Source organism: Mustela nivalis (genome assembly GCF_964662115.1).
Source record: "Mustela nivalis genome assembly, chromosome: 10".
In the NCBI taxonomy this organism is placed as follows: Eukaryota; Metazoa; Chordata; class Mammalia; order Carnivora; family Mustelidae; genus Mustela; species Mustela nivalis.
The window spans coordinates 39,711,686-39,731,801 of NC_139029.1; the positions used below are offsets into that span (position 1 = coordinate 39,711,686).

Below are 20,116 nucleotides of genomic sequence, written 5' to 3' on the forward strand. Positions count from 1 at the left end.
TAAACCATATCTTGTACCTGGCAGCTGCTTCCTTCTTCCCATCTTCTAGTGTCCTCCAATGAATGTGATCTCCAAAACCTGGAAGGAAAGAGCCTTATAAACATACACTGGTGAACAAAGGACAAAGACCCAAAAAAGAAACGTGGCCTATTCATAAAATATGCATAAAAAATCTTTCCTTTGTCAAGAGCTTCATGTTCAAGTCCCAGCTCCACCACTTTCTAGGTATATGGGACCATGAACAGTCCCATACCTCAAGCCTCAGTTTTCTTTCATACCTATAAAATAGAGATAACACCACGTAATTCATAGTTTTAAGGAGATTAAATAATGGCTGTGAAATGCTTTGTAAACTAACACCGAGTATGTAAATAATACTGTAAGAATGAATGAGAATTTTCCATAAAGAAAACATAAAGTAGGTCATACAAATCACTACTAGTTGGATACAATACAGCAACATAGGTTTAGGATCAGAAATACATGGGGGGGGCGCCTGGGTGACTCAGTGGGTTAAGCCTCTGCCTTCGCTCAGGTCATGATCTCAGGGTCCTGGGATTGAGTCCCGCATCGGGCTCTCTGCTTGGCGGGGAGCCTGCTTCCTCCTCTCTCTCTCTCTGCCTGCCTCTCTGCCTACTTGTGATTTCTCTCTGTCGAATAAATAAATAAAATCTTTAAAATCCTATATACAAAACTACTTTCATTTCCTTAAACTGGCTGCCTCCTTGATCTTCCACCCTCACTTCCAATTCATTCTTCAAGTACAAATCTAGAGGGCATCTTTACTTCTGGTAAATCTTCCCTGACTCCCAGGGTGTCTGGGTGGCTCAGTTAAGCATCCGACTTCAGCTCAGATCATGATTGCACTGTCCTGGGATTGAGCCCAGCATTAGGCTCTCTGCCCAGTGGGGAGTCTACTTTTCCCTCTGCCCCTCCCCCTCCTCCTGTGATCATGCCTAAGCGCTCGTTCTCTCTCAAATAAATAAAATATTTTTAGAAAATTTTACTCTAACTCCCAAACACCACCTTTTTGCCTCATCACAGCACTTCCCAGGCTGAACTGTGTTTATATAACACATAACATTTATATATGTTTATATAACACATAAACTGTGTTTATGTGCCTGTCTCCCTCACTATAAAGGGAATTCCCTAAGGGCCGAAGCCATATCTATCTTATTCCTTCCAGCTTCCCCAGCATTGAGCACTACACATGGCCATAGTAAGTGCTCCATAAAAATATTTATTGAGGGGCACCTGGGTGGCTCAGTGGGTTAAACCTCAGCCTTCAGCTCAAGTCATGATCTCAGGTTCTGGGATCGAGCCCCACATCGGGCTCTCTGCTCAGCAGAAAGCCTGCTTCCCCCTCCCTCCCTCTGCCTGCCTCTCTGCCTACTTGTGATCTCTGTCAAATAAATAAATAAAATCTTAAAAAATATATTTATTGAGTAAATGAATCTTATTTAGGCCATATCAGGTAAATGACTTAATTTTATATCTGGAAAATGTAAGTGATCATAATAATGTTGTCATTTATTGGTCACCTTATGTGTACTTGTGTTAAATACACATTATCTCATTTAAATTTGGCTTGAATAACACTTTCTATATTTCCCTATACTTCTGTTTTCTCATCAGTAAAATAGGTATAATAATAGCTACATCTCATAAGATTGTTACTGAATATTACACAAGAAATACTATATATATCAGTACACTGCTTAGCATTTTATAAATGATCAATAAAGAGCAGCTTTGTTTGTTATTCTTGACAGCTTGAGACTTCAAAGGCTCAGAGAAGTTATATAACATGTACCAGGTCACAGAGCTGGTAAATGGCCATGCTGGGATTTAAACTTCAATTTTATGACATCTCAGTTTTTATACTATCTTTCGGGCTTTTCTTTCCCTGAAATAAATTCAAATTTCCATCACTGTTACCACAGAGGAATAAACAGATCATCCAGATTAGCAAAGGGATGCAGTGTCCAAACTAATCATCATCACTTTTCATTCCCAACAGCAAGAGTTGCTAGCCAAGAGAAAATGTGTCATTTGCCTAGGGCCCAAAGTCTAAACCTGATGAGTCAATGATTAAGTGAGAGTGAAACTGGGAGAATTGGAAGGTGCCTAATGTGACTAATCCCCACCATTCTACCTGTCAACACTTAAACTGAGGCAACTGAATCCTACTTTGGTGGAATGCCCAACTAGATAGTCTGGAGGGATAGTCACCTACAAAACAATAAAATCCTGACAAAATGGAATTCCAGAATGTGCTCACTAAGCTTACAGGGATAAACACAAAATAAGCTAAAACCAGATGAGGAATAGTGAGCGACAAGCAAAAGGGAAGACTGATCTGAAGATAAAGCATTACAATAGAGCAAAATGGAGGAGATAAATCTGAGACTCGATAATAAACCAACTCAAAAAAGACTAAAGTGATAACACCCCCAGGTTTCCAGATAAATAAATGCCAAGTCTTTCTAGGGGAAAGTACTTCCCTGTTTAGGCCTCCAGAATAGCCACAGATAAACAATTACAAGTTCACAATCCTAGATCCCCACGCATGTAAGAAAACAAGCCACCACAATTAAGAATCAGCAAAAGCAACAAATAGATTTAGACTTTTAAGGACTCACATATTAGAATTATCAGCCATAGGATATAAAATAACTATGTGTGAACATTTGAAGAAATAACACAAGGGATCACAAAAATGGGAATGCAACACAGAATGAACAGGCAAATCTGTAAGTCACCAAACAGAACTTTCGGAAATTAAAAAATATAGGAGTGTCTGGTGGTTCATTTGGTGGAGCATCTGACCCTTGGTCTCAGGGTTATGAGTTCAAGCCCCACATTGGGCTTGGAGCCTACTTTAAAAAAAAAAAAATGGGGGGGGGGTTCCTCGGTAGCTCAGTTGGTCAAGTGTCTGGCTCTTGATTTCAGCTCAGATTATGATCTTAGGTCGTAAGACTGAGCTCCACACTGGGCATACATCCTGCCTGGGATTCCTTCTCCCTTTCCCTTTGCCCCTGCCTGCCTCCCTTTCTCTCTTTGTCTCAAAAAAGGGAGGTGGGAGGGGGGCGCCTGTGTGGCTCAGTGGGTTAAAGCCTCTGTCTTCGGCTCAGGTCATGATCTCAGGATCCTGGGATCGAGCCCCACACCGGGCTCTCTGCTCGGCAGGAAGTCTGCTCTCTCTCTCTCTCTCTCTCTCTCTGCCTGCCTCTCTGCCTACTTGTCTGTCAAATAAATAAATAAATAAATCTTTAAAAGAAAGAAAAGAAAAATCTTGAAATATAAAATCAATGGACATTCAGTAATAAAAAGAAATAAGCTATTCAGCCACAAAAAGGCACAGAGGAAACTTAAATGCATATTGCTAAGTGAACAATGTCAACGTGAAAAGGCTATATATGATTCCAACTACATGACATTCTGAAAAAAGCAAAAATATGAAGACTGTAAAAAGATCAGTGGTTGCCAGGGGTTCACAAGTGAGGGAGGGATGAGTAGGTGGAACACAGAATTTTTATAGCAGTGAGACTATTCTATATGTTCTGTAATAGCAGATATATTATGGACTAAATTGTGTCTACCCCACCAAATTGGTCTGTTGAAGTCCTAAACCACATACCTTAGAACAGGATTATATTTGGAGACAGGGTTTTTCAAGAGGTAATTAAACTGAAATGAGGTCATTAGTGTGGGTGTTAATCCATTTTAACTGCTGTCCTACAAAGAGATTTAGGACATAGACACATATAAAGGGAAGACCAAGTGATGACACAGAAAGACAGCCATCTACAAGTAGAAACCAATCCTTCCAACCACTTGATCTTGAACTTCTAGTCTCCAGATTTTGAGAAAATAAATTTCTGTTGTTTAACGAAGTCTGTAGAATCTGTTATGGCACCCCTAGCAAATTCATACATATCTCATTATACACTTGTCAAAACCCATAGAATGTACAGCACAAAGGTGAACCCTAATGTAAACCATGGACTTTAGTTAATAATAATGTATCAATACTGGATCATCAATTTTAACAAACGTACCATGCAAATGTAAGATGTTAATAATAGAGAAAACTGGGGGTAGTGAAAGTGAGGTAACTCTATTCTCACCTCAATTTTTTTTATAGACATTACACTGTTCAAAAAATAAATTCTGTAACTTAAAAAAAATTTCAATGGAGGGGTGCCTGGCTGACTCAGGTGGAAGAGTGAGTGATTCTTGATCTCGGGGTTGAGTTTGAGCCCCATGTGGGGTATAGAGATTTAAAATATTAAACTTTTTTTTAAATAAATGAACTTTAAAAAAATTCTTTTAAAAACTAAATTCAATGGATAGGTTGAAAGAGCAAATTAGAGACAAGTGGAGAGATAAATCAAAGTTATCCAGACTACAGCACAGAGAGATAAGAAGAGAGAAAATGTGAATAGGCCAAGAGGTACTGAGTAGACAAAGAAAGCTAGTATAAAAATACTAGAGTTTCAGGAGCACCTCAGTGGCTCAGTCAGTTGAGCATCAGACTCCTGAATTTGGATCAGGTCATGATCTCAGGGTCGTGCTAGAAGGTGGGTAGATGTAGTTATGACAATTTTTGAAAGTCCTCTTCCAACTGCTTCTGTTTTCTGTTACGTAGGAAGCATGGTCACCTGGTGAGAGCAAAGATTGTAGAGGAAGTACTGGGAAATAACTTCCCAAGACAAAGGGAAATATGAAATAATCCCCTTGGAGAGAATAAACAGAGAAACTAAAAGAATGAATAAAGGGCATATTTCAGGAAGAAAATGATTCCAGAAGGAAACCTAGGTACAAGGAGTAGTGAGCAAATACAGTGACAAACATGTAGATAAATCTAAATAGTATCTGTACAAAGAATGCTAATGGTCAATTTGTAGAGTTAAAAGACAAAAGTAAAGCCCTGAATACCTGCTTGTAAGTAAAGAGGGGAAAACTTAAGTTGAAATGTTTTAAGACCCTCTTACCATTGGAGGGTTAAGATATTAATGTTAGATTTTGTAAGTATGCAAGTAAAATTTCAAAAATAACCACCTAAGGGGCCTGGGTGGCTCAGCTGTTAAGCAGCTGTCTTCAGCTCAGGTCATGATCCTGGGGTCCTGGGATTGAGCCCCGAGTTAGGCTCCCTGCTCCACAGGAAGCCTGCTTCTCCCTCTCCCACTCCACCTGCTTGTGTTTCCTCTCTCACTATGTCACTCTCTCTGTCAAATAAATAAAATCTTAAAAAAAAAAAAAAAGTAACTACCAAAAGAACAGAACTAGAGAACCAACTTTCAAACTAATAATGGAGATAAAACAAAAAAGAACAATAAAATACTCAACCCCTAAAGAAAAAGGAAGAAAAAAGGCACAAAGCTTGTAAAAAATGCAGTGCAAACTGGATGAAAGAAATAAGACCAGCTCTGTCAGGGTGCCTGGGTGGCTCAATCGGTTAAGTGTCCACCTCTTGATTTTGGTTCAGGTCATGATCTCAGGGTTGTGAGATGGAGCCCTGTGTCAGAAGGCACACTCAGAACAAAGTCTGCTTGTCCCTCTCCCTCTGCTCCTCCCCCAAGCCCTCGTGCTCTCTTAAATAAATAAATAAAATCTTTTTTTAAAGAGACCAGCTCTGTTAATAATCACATAAAAATAAGTAGGCTAAACTTATTTATTTAACTTATTAAGTTAAAGTTAAAAGAAATTGTCAGAATTTAGTTAAAAAACAAAACAAAACAAAAAACTACCCTTGAGGGCGCCTGGGTGGCTCAGTGGGTTAAGCTGCTGCCTTCGGCTCAGGTCATGATCTCAGGGTCTTGGGATCGAGTCCTGCATCGGACTCTTTGCTCTGCTTCCCTCTGTCTCTCTCTCTCTCTGCCTGCCTCTCCATCTACTTGTGATCTCTGTCAAATAAATAAATAAATAAATAATCTTAAAAAAAAAAAAAAAGATTTAAAACAGGAACTTGAAAAAGTTCAAAGTAAGTTGATTGAAACTATGTATTGGGCAAATGTCACCCAAGTGAAAATCAGAGAAGCTAGATTAGTATCAGGTAAAATTAAATTTCTCCATACATCTGAGCTACTAAGAAGCTAGCTGACAGAGCTAAAAGTCATAGGAGGTTTTACTAAAAGACACCCTGTTCAAGCACCATTCAATAGAACTTTCTACAGTGATGAAAATGTTCTATACCTACACTATTTAAGATAGCCACTAGCCACAAGTAGCTACTGAATACCTGACACAGGCTGACTGCTGGCTGACAGTGTCAGTTGGCTGACACAACTTTAAAGATGAATTTATAATTTTAATTAATTTAAAACTTAGGAGTGATATGTGGCTAGTGCTACTTTATTAGGAAGCACAAACCTAGAGATTAATGCAATCCTCTCATATTAGGAAGGCCTAGGAAAAAGAAAAAGCTGGGGCGCTTGGGTGGCTCAGTGGGTTAAGCCGCTGCCTTCGGCTCAGGTCATGATCTCAGGGTCCTGGGATCAAGTCCCTCATTGGGCTCTCTGCTCTGCAGGGAGCCTGCTTCCTTCTCTCCCTCTCTCTGCCTGCCTGTCTGCCTGCTTGTGATCTCTGTCTGTCAAATAAATAAATAAAATCTTAAAAAAAAAAAAAAAGAAAAAAAAGAAAAGGCTACCCAAAAACTACATAGTAAGCCACAACCAAAATTTAGATCTCCTGATTACTAATTAACATGTTTTCCCAGTGATCCAACATGTGTGTAGCTGCCCTACTGCATTATCCCTAAGAGTAAGCCTAGAGGTATAGTTTGAAACAATTCACCTGGAAAGGACCTGCAGTTCCACCGGGAAAAGACATCTGAAAGTCAGTGCAACAAGCCCCTCCCACAGAAGATTAGCAAGAACATCTGGCTAAAAACCAACTTTAACAACCACACAGAACTGCAAAACTCCAGCATGAAAGGAAAATAGTATTATATATATATATATATCGGATTTTTTCCCCCCACGATTATTTAGTCTTTCAATTTTAATTTTTTGGTTCTCTTTCCTTTTTCAATCAATAGCTTATTTTATTAACTCTTTTTAAAAATCTTTATTAATTTTCATTTTTGCACTTAAAGTCTATCCTTTCATTGTATTTCATTTTATTTTCGTATATATATAAGTTTTTCTTCCTTTACAATTTTGGGATGTAGTTTCTTCCAAAAAAGAGACCAAAAATACACTCAGGATATACTGTATTGCTCTGTTCTGTTCATCTGTCTATTTCTATTCCTTTTTTCTTTGTGTGTGTGTCTTTTAATTTTCATTTTTACAGTTACATTCTATTCTTCCACTATATTTAATTTTATGTTTATACATACATAAGTTTTTCTTTTACAATTTGGGGACCTAGTTCTCTAACAAAAACACCAAAATACACACAGGATCCAGTATATTGCTCTGTTCTGTTCATCTGTCTGATTATAGTCTCTTTTTATTTATTTATTTTTTTGATTTTGTGTCTTTTCTGATTTGTTTGGTGTATACTTCTCTAGGGTTGTTGTTGCCATTTTAATATTTTGTTTTCTTGTTCATCTATTCTACTCTGGACAGGATGACAAGATGGAAAAACTTACCTCAAAAAAGAGAACAAGAGGTAGTACTAACTGCTAGGGACTTAATCAGTATGGACATTAGTAAGATGTCAGAACTAGAGTTCAGAATGATGATTATAAAGTCGGGCTCAGGGCGACTGGGTGGCTCAGTGGGCTGAAGTCTCTGCCTTCAGCTCAGGTCATTGTCCCAGGGTCCTGGGATCGAGCCCCACATCGGGCTCTCTGCTCAGCAGGGAGCCTGCTTCCTCCTCTCTCTCTCTGCCTGCCTCTCTGCCTACTTGTGATCTCTGTTTTCTGTCAAATAAATAAATAATCTTAAAAAAAAAAAAAAAAAAGATACCAGTTGGGCTTGAAAAAACCATAAAAGACACTAAAGAATCTCTTTCTTGAGAAATAAAAGAACTAAAATCACAAAAAGTCAAAATCAAGAAGGCTTTTAATGAGATACAATAAAAAAATGGAAGTTCTAACTACTAGGATATATGAGGCAGAAGAGAGAATTAGTGATATAGTAGACCAAATGATGGAGAGTAAAGAAGCTGAGAGAGAGATAAACAATTACTGGATCCTGAGGGGAGAATTTGTGAGATAAGTGATTTTATAAAGCTAAAAAAATTAGAATAATTGGGATCCTAGAATAGGAAAGTGAGAGGGGGGTATACTGAAGCTAATTATAGCAGAGAACTTCTCTAATCTGTGGCAGGAAACAGGCATGCAAGTCCAGGTGGCACATAGAACCCCCCTCAAAAATTAGAAAAAAAAAAAAAAATAGGTCAACACCCTAACATATAATTGCAAATCTCAGAGACAACGGGAAAATCCTGAAAGCAGCTTGGGACAAGAGGTCCGTAACCTAGAAACATTCGACCAGCAGTAGGCCAAACCACAGAGACCGGGCACACCATGAAGGACCGGCAGGATATATTCAGGATGCTGAATGAGAAAAATATGAGCCAAGAATACTTTATCCAGTAATGATGTCATTCAAAATAGAAGGAGAGATAAAAAGCTTCCAGGACAAACAGAAACTAAAAGAATTTGTGATCACTAAACCAGCCCTGCAAGAAATATTAAAAGGGATCCCCTAAGTGAAGAGAGAGTCCAAAAGTAACACAGACCAGAAAAGAACAGAGACAATCTACAGTAACAGGTATACTTTGTATTACTTTACAGGTAATATAATGGCATTAAATTCCTATCTTTCAATAGTTACTCTAAATGTAAATGGGCTAAATGCCCCAATCAAAAGACACAGGGTATCAGATTGGATAAAAATGAAGGACCCATTGATATGCTGTATGCAAGAGACTCATTTTTAGACCCAAAGGCACCTCCAGATTTAAAATGAGGGGGTGGAAACCATTTATCATGGTAATGGACCTCAAAAGAAAGCTGGGGTAGCAATCCTCATGTCAGACAAACTAGATTTTAAACGAAAAACTGTAGTAAGAGATGTAGAGGGACACTATATCATACTTAAAAGGTCTATCCAACAATAAGATCTAACAATTTTGAATAGTTACGCCCCCAACGTGGGAGCAGCCAATTATAAAAACCAATTAATAACCAAAGTAAAGAAACACATTGATAATAATACATTAATAGTAGGGGACTTCAACACCCCAATCACAGCAAAGGACAATCATCTAACCAGAAAATCAACCAGGAAACAAGGGCTTTGAATGACACACTGGACCAGATGGACTTCACAGATATATTCAGAACATTCCATCCTAAAACAACAGAATACTCATTCTTCTCAAGTGCACATAGAACATTCTCCAGAATAGATCACATACTGGGTCACAAACCAAGTCTCGACTGATAACAAAAGACTGAGATTATTCTCTGCATATTTTCAGATCACAATGCTCTGAAACTTGAACTCAATCACAGGAGGAAATTTGGAAGGAACTCAAACACTTGGCGGTTAAAGAAGATCCTGCTAAAGAAAGATGGGTGAATGAGGAAATTAAAGAAGAATTTTTAAAATTTGAATGAACATTTGAATGAAAATGAAAACACATTTGCTGTATCCTCTGGGATACAGCAAAGGCAGTGCTAAGAGGGAAGTACATTGCAATACAAGATTGTCTCAAAAAAATTAGAAAAATCCCAAATACACAAGCTAACTTTACACCTAAAGGACCTGGAGAAAGAACAGCAAATAAAACCTAAACCCAGCAGAAGAGAAATAATAAAGATTAAAGCAGAAATCAATGAAATAGAAACCAAAAGAATAGCAGAACAGATTAAAAAAAAAAAAAAACAACTAAGAGCTGGTTCTTTGAAAGAATTAATAAGGTCAATAAATCCCCGGCAATCAAAAAGAAAAAAGACCCAAATAAATAAAATCATGAATGAAAGAGGAGTGATCACAACCAACACCAAAGAAATACAATCAATTATAAGAACATATTATGAACAACTATATGCCAACAAATTAGGCAATCTGGTACTTTGGTATTTACACTTACCAAAACTGAACCAGGAACAAATAGCAAGTCTGAACAGACCCATAACCAGCAAGGAAATTGAAGCAGTAATAAAAAATCTGCCAACAAACAAGAGTCCAGGACCAGATGGCTTTCCAGGGGATTTCTACCAAACACTTAAAGAAGAATCAATACCTATTCTTCTGAAGCTGTTTCAAAAAATAGAAATGGAAGGAAAACTTCCAAACTCTTTCTATGAGGCCAGAATTACCCTGATCCTAAAACCAGAGACCCCACCAAAAAGGAGAATTACGGATCCCTGATGAACATGATGCAAAAATTATCACCAAGATATCAGCCAGTAGGATCCAACAGTACATTTTTTTTAAATGTTTTATTTATTTATTTGACACAGAGAGAGAGTGTGTGCACACAGGAAAGGGAGCAGCAGAGGAAGAAGCAGGCTCCCCACTGAGCAGAGCGCCTAAAACGGGGGCTTAGTCCTGGCCTGAGCCAAAAGCAGATGCTTAACCAACTAAGCCACCCAGGCACCCCAGGACCCAACAATATGTTAAAAGGATTATTCACCATAACCAAGTGGGATTTACTCCTGGGCTGCAAGGGTGGTTCAACATGTGATGTTGAAAATCAAGCAATGTGATACACTACATAAATAAAATAGAGGACAAGAACCATATGATCCTCTCAAAAGATGCAGAAAATACATATGACAAAGTATAGCAGGCTTTCTTGATTAAAACTCTTCACAGAATAAGGATAGAGGAATAAAATATCATAAAAGCCATATGAAAAGCCCACAGTGAATATCATTCTTAATGGGGAAAAACTGAAAGCTTTTTCCCTAAGGTCAGGAACACAACAGGGATGTCCACTCTCACCACTGTTGTTCAACATAGTACTAGAAGTCCTAGCCTCAGCAATCAGACAACAAAAAGAAATAAAAGGCATCTGAACTGGCAAAGAAGCCAAACTCTCACTCTTTTTTTTTTTTTTAAGATTTTATTTATTTATTTGAAAGACAGAGATCACAAGTAGGCAGAGAGGCAGGCAGAGAGAGAGGAGGAAGCAGGCTCCCTGATGAGCAGAAAGCCCCATGGCGGGGCTCGATCCCAAGACCCTGAGATCATGACCCGAGCCGAAGGCAGAGGCTTTAACCCACTGAGCCACCCAGGGCACCCACTGAGCCACCCAGTGAGAGTACACTCTCACTCTTTGTAGATGACATGATACTCTGTGGAAAACCCCAAAAAGACTCCACCCCAAAATTGCTAGAAATCATACAGGAATTTGGCAAAGCGGCAGGATATAAAATCAGCTACATTTCAGGGCACCTGGGTGGCTCAGTGGGTTAAAGGCTCTGCCTTTGGCTCAGGTCATGATCCCAGGGTCCTGGGATCGAGCCCCGAATCAGGCTCTCTGCTCAGCGGGGAGCCTGCTTCCTTTCCCCTCTTGCTGCCTGCCTCTCTGCCTACTTGTGATCTGTCAAATAAATAAATAAAATCCTTTAAAAAAAAATCAGCTGCATTTCTATATATTAGCAATGAGACAGAAAAAAGAGAAATTAAGAAGTCAATCTGTACCAACTGCACCAAAACCCACAAGATACCTAGGAATAAACCTAACCAAAGAGGCAAAGGATCTGTACTCAGAAAACTAGACAATACTCATGAAAGATAGGAAGACACAAAGAAATATTAAAATGTTCCATGCTCACAGATTGGAAGAACAAATATTGTTAAAATGTCTAAGCTACCTACAGCAATCTACACATTCAATGCAATCCCTATCAAAATACTATCAACTTTTTCCATAGCTGTAACAAATAATCCTAAACTTTGTAGAAACCAGAAAAGACCCCAAATAGCCAAAGGAAGGTTGAAAAAGAAAACCAGCCAAAGGAAGGTTGAAAAAGAAAACCAAAGCTGGTGACATCACAATTCTGGACTTCAAGCTCTACTACAGAGCTGTAAGTATCAAAACAGTATGGTACTGGCACAAAAACAGACACCTAGACCCATGAAACAGAATAGAGAACCCAGAAATGGTCAACTCTGGTCAACTAATCTTCAACAGAGTAGGAAAGAAAATTCAATGGAAAAAGAAGTCTCTACAACAAATGGTGTTGGAACACTGGACAGCCACATGCAGAAGAATGAAACTGCACCATTTTTTTATACCACACACAAAAAATAGATTCAAAATGGATGAAAGACCTAAACATGATACAGGAATCCATCAAAATCCTTGAGTATAACACAGGCGGCAACCTCTTCAACCTTGGCCACAGCTACTTCTTGCTAGACACATCTCCAAAGGCAACGGGAAACAAAGGCAAAAATGAACTACTGGGACTTCATCAAGATAAAAAGCTTTTTACACAGCAAAGGAAACAGTTGACAAAATCAAAAGACAGCTGACAGAATGGGAGCAGTTATTTGCAAATGACATATCAGATAAAGAGCTAGTATCCAGAATCTATAAAGAATTTATCAAACTAAAAACCCAAAGAATAAATAATCTAATCAAGAAAAAGGCAGAAGGCATGAACAGATATTCTGCAAAGACGACATCCAAATGGCCAACATGAAAAAATACTCCATATATCACTAAGCATCAGGGAAATACAAATCAAAACCACAATGAGATAGATACCACCTCACACCAGTCAGAATGGCTAAAATTAACAACTCAGGAAACTAGATGTTGGGTGAGGATGCAGAGAAAGGGGAACCCTCCTACACTGTTGGTGGGAATGCTAACTGATGCAGCCACTCTGGAAAACAGTATGGAGGTTCCTCAAAAAGTAAAAAATAGAGCTACTCTACAACCAAGCAATTGCACTATTGGGTATTTACCCCAAATATATAAATATAGTGATCCAAAAGGGCACCTGCGCCCAATGTTTATAGTAGCAATGTCCAACTACGGAAAGAGCCTAGATGTCCATCAACAGATGAATGGATAAAGAAGATGTGGTATATATATACAATGGAATACTCTGCAGCCATCAAAAAACCTAAAATCTTAACTTTTGCAGACATGGATGGAAGTATAGGGTAATATACTAAGTGAAAGTAGTCAAGCAGAGAAAGACAATTATCCCTCTGATATGAGGAATTTGAGAGGCAGGGTGGGGGATAGGGAAGGAAAAAACGAAACAAGATGGGATAGGGAGGGAGACAAACCATAAGAGACTCTTAATCTCACGAAACAGACTGAGGGTTGCTGGGGGGTGGGAGGGTAGGGATAGGGTGGCTAGGTGTTGGACATTGGGGAGGGTATGTGCTATGGTGAATGCTGTGAAGTGTGTAAACCTGGCAATTCACAGACCTGTACCCCTGGGGCTAATAATACATTATATGTTAATAAAAAAAATTTTTTTAAAAGAAGATATGGTGTATCTATCTATCTATCTATGTACACACACAATGGAATACTACTCAGCCATCAAAAAATGAAATCTTGCCATATGCAATGACATGGATGGAACTAGAGAGTATTATGCTAAGCAAAATAAATCAATCAGAGAAAGACATTTATCATATGATCTCACTCATATGTGGAATTTAAGAAACAAAACAGAGGATCATAGGGGAAGAAAGGAAAAAAAACAAGACGAGAGGGAGACAAATCATAAAATAATCATAGGAAACAAACTGAGGGTTGCAGGTTGGGAGAGGGGTTAGGAGGGTGGGGTAACTAGGTGATGGACATTAAGGAGGGCATGTGAAGTAATGAGCAGTGGGTATTATATAAGACTGATGAATCACTGAACTCTACCTCTGAAACTAAGAATACATTATATTTTAATTAATCAAATATAAATAATAATTTTTTAAGTACTTTGGAATTTTTTATAATAGTGATAATCACCACTATCATTTTTTTGAATGTTTACTTTGTGATAATCACAATAATACAATGATAACAACAACAATATTAGTAATGACTAACATTCATACAGCATTCATTATATGCCAGGTACTGTTTTCTATGCTTTTACATATATTATCTTACCTTCACAATAAATTTATAAGGTAGAAACTCTAATTATCCCCATTTTACAGATATGGAAGCTGAAGTTAAACAGCTTGCCCAAGGTTACACTGCCAATAAATGGCAGAACTAGAATTAGAACCTAGGTGATAAAGTTCTAGAGTCTGTACTTTAACCACACACTAGTATACTGCCTCTTTAGCAAAGGTTAAATGAACAAATGAATGAATATGGCCTCACCAACAAAGAATGAAAACACCATGGGCACCTGGTAGGCTCAGTGGGTTAAAGCCTCTGCCTTTGGCTCAGGTCATGATCCCAGGGTCCTGGGATTGAGCCCCACATCGGGCTCTCTGCTCATCGGGGAGCCTGCTTCCCCCCTCTCGCCCTGCCTGCCTCTCTGCCTACTTGTGATCTCTCTCTCTCTGTGTCAAATAAATAAATAAATAATCTTAAAAAAAAAAAAAGAAAGAAAAGAACGAAAACACCAGCTTCAGATCTAGAAAGCCAGGTGTTTTTGTTTTCCTTTCAAAATAACTTGAAGGGGTAGACTGTTAACCTTGTTACTAAAATCATCTACTTTGGTTGCCTGGGTGGCAGGTCATAATCCCAGGATCCAGGGACTGAATCCCACAGGAGGCTCCTTGCTCATTAGGGAGCCTGTTCCTGCCTGCCGCTCCCCCAGCTTGTGCTCTCTCTCTCTCTCTCTCTCTCCCTGTCAAATAAGTAAAATCTTAAAAAAAAAAAGAAAAAGAAAAATCACCTACTTCCCTGACACCACCCATGCATACACACATGCCAACGTGGAGCACTGGAAGACAGTCCAATTTCCTCAAGTGTCACATGCACAGCCACTTACCTTACGCTGCTATCTGCAAAGCTAAAGGCTCCCACATCCAGTTGCCCTTCCCCTAAAACATTAATTTTCGAGGGAGGGAGGGAGTGGAAAGGGACCACTTCTAAACACAGCATTCACATCAGAGTTCCCAAGTCCTTCGTCTTAAAATTGTTTTCATGAATGTAATCAGAAAAGTATTACCCACCCCTTCCTGGGCTGACGAAACAAAAGGTCAAGTGCCAGAGCTGGCAGCCAAGCTTCTAAAACAAGAAACACTGTACCTGGGAGGTAGAATAACACAGTGGCCAAGAAAGGAGAGTCTCTCTGCAGTGGAGCAGACCTGGGCTGGAAGCCTAGTTCCATCCTCTGGCTATTTTCACAAATGCAAAATATGACTAACAAATTATCCCATAGGGTTATTGTGACTGTGCACAGTGTGGAAGGTGAATACTTCTGATGTGCCAAATTTTTATTCCAGAGACTTGACAAAGTCATCCATCTCTGTTTCAGGCTGGAGAGCACATGAACGGCCCCCATTAACAGCCTTCTCATTTCTCCTGTGAAGTCTTCAAAGGAGTTTCTGCAGTCAGAGGCAGGAACGGTGTCCTGGTTAAAAGGACAACCTCTGGGATTTCTATCCCAGAGAGTCCATTTACTGGCTGTGTGATCCCCCCACTCCTTACCCCATTTTAGGTTCTTCATCTGTGAAATGAGGATGATGAAAAAAAGTATTACCCATCTTAGAGGGTATCATGAGGATTAAACCAGTCAAAACACGAAAAATGCACAGTACAGTGCCTGGAATATAGTAAATGTACAGAAAATGTTAGTCATTACAATTCCCCCACTGGTGACATATTCCAAATTTTTATGACAAAGAGAACAACAAAATTATAGTTGACCCTTAACAGCATGGGTTTGAACTGCATGAATCTACTTATACAAGGATTTTTTTTTTTTTTACAGTACGGTACTATAAATATATTTTCTCTAGGCTACTTTATTATATAAAAACATATAACATAAAAATATGTGTTATTGATTATGGTATTGGTAACACTTCTGGTCAACAGAAAGCTATCAGTAAAGTTTTGAAGGAGTTATATGCTGACTGAATATGGAGTGTGGGGGAATCAGCACGCCTAACCCCCGTGTTGCTCAAGAGTCAACGGTATTTGAGAACATTATGTTAGAGCTGAAAGGACTCTTTGGAATTATATATAGTTTAATACTCTCATTCAGTAAAGAGTCCCCAGGGAAGACCAGAGCTGGCTACCTGGTCTGACCAGCATTAAAAAGCAGGCCTCCTGATTCCCATCCAGTGCTCACAGTACACCACCATACTTCCTGTTCTTAATGAAAAAGTAGAGTCTTTTAGTCTCTCTTCTCTGCAAACCAACAGGCCATCTTCTGGAAACATTTGGGAATAAATCTCAACTATCAAGATTTTCAGGAACCCTGCTTCAGCTAACACATTTTGGGGAGGTGGGCTATAATTTATTTCCAAAGAAATACCCAAGAAACACAAAAAACCAAAAGTTTGAAAAATTATTAATTCCTTTCAGAACAAATAAATATTCTCCCTTGGGAGGGCGTAATAATACTAACTAAATACTTTCTAAGTTTGTAACATAATATGAAGTGCCTATCATCTTTTTCATTTAATCCTCACAACACAGCCCTCCTGCCTCAAGTCCCCGCCCCTCCACTGCCTACAGTTACGGGGTATTGCCCTGCTCCCAGTACATACACAGTCTACGCAATTGCTTGCTTACTTGTCTGACAATCTTCAGACTGTAAGCTGAAAAAAGACAGGGATCTCAATGATCAGGTACCATTCATTTCTTCTTCTGACAACTCTTCCTAAGCATGAATGAGACACAAATGGTCCCAGCTTACTGTGGCAGACTATACTTCAATAATATCTCTCACTCCACGTGCTTTTTCTTACAAAGTTATCTCAATATTCCTTCCATGGGTGTCGTTCCTCTTGAACATGCCCTTACAGTAGAAGCGATGCTATGTGACTTTGTAAGGCCAGATGACAAAAATGCAACGCATTTCCTCTTTGTTCTCAGAATACAGCTGTCATACCGAGAGGAAGCCCACACCTAATCCCTGAAGAAAGACCACAGGGAGAAGTAACCTGCTCAGCTGAGGCCCCAGACACAGAACCAAGGGACATACCTTTCCCACCATGCCTTGTTTGAATTTCTGGCCCACAGAATCATGAGCATAATAAAATGATATCCTCACACCACTAAATTTGGGTGTAGTTTATTATACAGCAATGGCAATTGGAACCACCACACATGACTTAATGTCTAACAAGGAATAAAGATACTAAATAGGTGACTCCAAGATACTGCCTACACCCAACAGTAATAAATTAGTTGCTAAGTATCTGAGGTAGTTACTATTATGCCCATTTTGCAGATGAAGAACCGAGCTTTGAAAGGTTAAGCAACTTGTCCTAAGCCTTTCACATGGTCAATAGCAGAATGAAATAAAACTCAAATCTACACTCACATTCCTAACACCACATTCTGTCTCCCTTGGTACTTACAATTTTGTGCTAAATATACAGTAATCTGTTTTAAAATGGAATTGTCAGTATTGAAAACATTCTGGCCCAGTAGAATTCACCAAGCGGTTTCATCACTGAGATGGAAACCTACATATCACCTTCTCAGAGAAGCCTTCTTTGGCTTCTAGCTCATGTAATGCTGGCTCCCTTAACCTCCCCAGCCATCCTACTCCATCACGGTTTCATTTTCTTCATGGCACTTATCCCTAGCGGAAATTACCTTGCTTCTTAATTTGTTCTTGTTCATGTGTCCACTCTCTGTATCTCTCACTTGAATATAAACTTTGTGAGAACAGGAACCTTATCCATCCTGTCCACTGCTATATCCCCAGTGCCTAGGGCAGTGCCTGGAATACAGCAGGGGTTCAAAAATTAATTATTTGCTGGAGTGACCATATTCAGGTACACTGAATGTCCACCTACCAATAAATATGCAAATAGGGAGGATACAGAAGAATTTAAAACAGCAGAGCTGCATCAGAATCATTCCATCCAGTAAGGTCCATACAAAAAAAGGAGGGAGAAGGGAATCCATGCTACCACTCTTCCACTTAGCAAAAGCACAAACCCAGAGCTTCAAGAAGATGTAGGAAAGGGGATGGAGCAGGGGGTCACACCTCCCATCCCCTATTCATAACCACCGTTCCCTCCCTTCGCAAAAAAATACAGTTTCTTGGGGCGCCTGGGTGGCTCAGTGCGCTAAAGCCTCTGCCTTCGGCTCAGGTCATGATACCAGGGTCGTGGGATCCAGCCATGCATCAGGCCCTCTGCTCAGTGGGGACCTGCTTCCTCCTCTCTCTCTCTCTCTCTGCCTGCCCCTCTGCCTACTTGTGATCTGTCAAATAAATAAATAAATAAAATTTAAAAAAAAATACAGTTTCTTCAAATACATTGACTGAAGCACACCAAGGACAATTGTTAGTTACCCTCTAACATCAGAACTTCTACCCTTCATCTGGCCTTTCTTTATATACCAGTCACACCTTCCTGGTATGGAAGGCCCAGTCTCCCCAAGACCTGTACATAAGAGACAAGAACCCAACTCTTCAGGGAAGAGGTAAGTGTGGGGATCTCAGAGCCAAGGAAAGATCTCTGTATATGCAGGTGTCCAGAGGCCCTATTTCTTCCGGAATAAGTGACTGAATGTTCCTGAGGGCTTACCAAGTGCTAGGGACGTATGCTGGACTCTTAAACATGCTTTCCCTAATTGAAGGGTCATTCCTTACTTCCAACCCAAGAATTTAGGGAGGCTTCCAGCACAACTCCCTCATCTCAACATTCCCCAGACCCGCTATTCCCTACCCTCAAGAAATCCTCAAATCTAGGAGCGGTTAGGGAGGATAGTAAGAATCCTGGCGTGGCCGAAGAGATAGAACGGGAGGAGAATCGTGTTAGCACAGGAGGGTTATACTGGGCTGGGCCCAGTATGAGAAAAGATTAAGATAAGAAGTTGGTCTGACCCTTTCCAAGCCCAATATGTCCGTCAGAAGAGGTGACGAGAAGCAGGAAACTGAAGCCCAGCAAACAGGTGGCCCCGAGATGAGACCGCAGCTCCATGGAAGTAGATGCGCGGGGCCACTGGGCTGAGCAGACGGGAGACGACCAGAGTGCTTAGCAGAAGGTCCGCGCCGTTCCCCAAGTGCGGCTCAGCCCAACCCCTCGCGTTCCCAGATTCTCCCCCCTCCCGGAGCCTCCGTAACCCGGGAGGAAGTGATGTTAGACGGATGTGGGTGGTGCCTCCGGGGCCCGGTTTGAGATGGAGTAAGTTTAAAGGTGCAGATCACGTAGAAGGGTGTGGGAGTTGCTCTCCAGCGCAAGCTGCTTCCCCTGAATTCTGGGTGTTCGGTCGGAAGACCGGGAGGGAAAAGGTGGAGGAGATAGCGGGGGTGGGGTATGGGAAGAGGGCTCGGGAGAACCAGTGCTGTTTGCGTTGGCCTGCAAGCGAGCCCCTCCCCCCCAAGAACCGCTGCACTTAATATTCACAGAGCTAATTATTGATCGGTGAAGTCAGCAGTTCCCAACAGTGGGCGCGTTGCCATTCGCCTCCCCTTTCTTGCTCTGCAAAAAAAAAAAAAAAAAGACTAGACAACCGGATTTCATTCTTAAGTTCCTGCCCCGGCCACGAGACCTGGCAAACCTGTTCTGCAGTGCCTGGTCTTGAGCCTTAACAAGAATGCCCTTTTCCTGCTGGAGAAGCAGCGCTGGACTTATTTTTCCTTGCAGCCGCAGTTCTTCCACTCAGGGATGATGCAACCAACTGATGCAAGCTCCGAGAAAACCAAACTTCGGATCTCTTATTGCAAAACTGATCTAGCTCTTCGGGGAACCAGGACAAAAGTCACTGCAGGCATTTAAAGCGTAAAGCTTTTCTGGTTAAATCTGCTTGTCTAGTTGTTTTTAAACTTTCTGGGTTAATTATTTCTTTCTCAGTTTTGTTTTGTTTTGTTTTGTTTTTTAAACAACAAACAGGTCAAAATTTCCCGTCTCCTCGCTCAGTGACTGGCTGAGTCTCCATAGTAATGAGTCCGCACTAGTTGAGTCCGACAGTGCGGAGTTAATGCTTAGTGAAAGATACGTGACAAAAGTACACACCCAAACAAAAATACACACCTCTTTTTTATTAGAATCCCTACAAATTTGTAGGCACAGACACAATGGAA

At 40.1% G+C, this 20,116-nt stretch overlaps 1 protein-coding gene across 1 annotated transcript in view; it reads right to left on the reverse strand.

Annotated features, from left to right (window-relative positions):
* The window catches only part of TXNDC12 (thioredoxin domain containing 12), a 32,140-nt gene extending 12,974 nt beyond the window's left edge, over window positions 1-19,166 (reverse strand). Inside the window, exons 1-2 of the mRNA XM_082688469.1 lie at window positions 18,917-19,166; window positions 18-78 (exon numbers count right to left, since the gene is read on the reverse strand). Of these exons, the coding sequence (XP_082544595.1) occupies window positions 18-78; window positions 18,917-19,013 (158 nt within the window). The 5' untranslated portion in view covers window positions 19,014-19,166. The remainder of the gene's footprint in view (window positions 1-17; window positions 79-18,916) is intronic.
* Window positions 19,167-20,116: the final 950 nt, after the last annotated feature.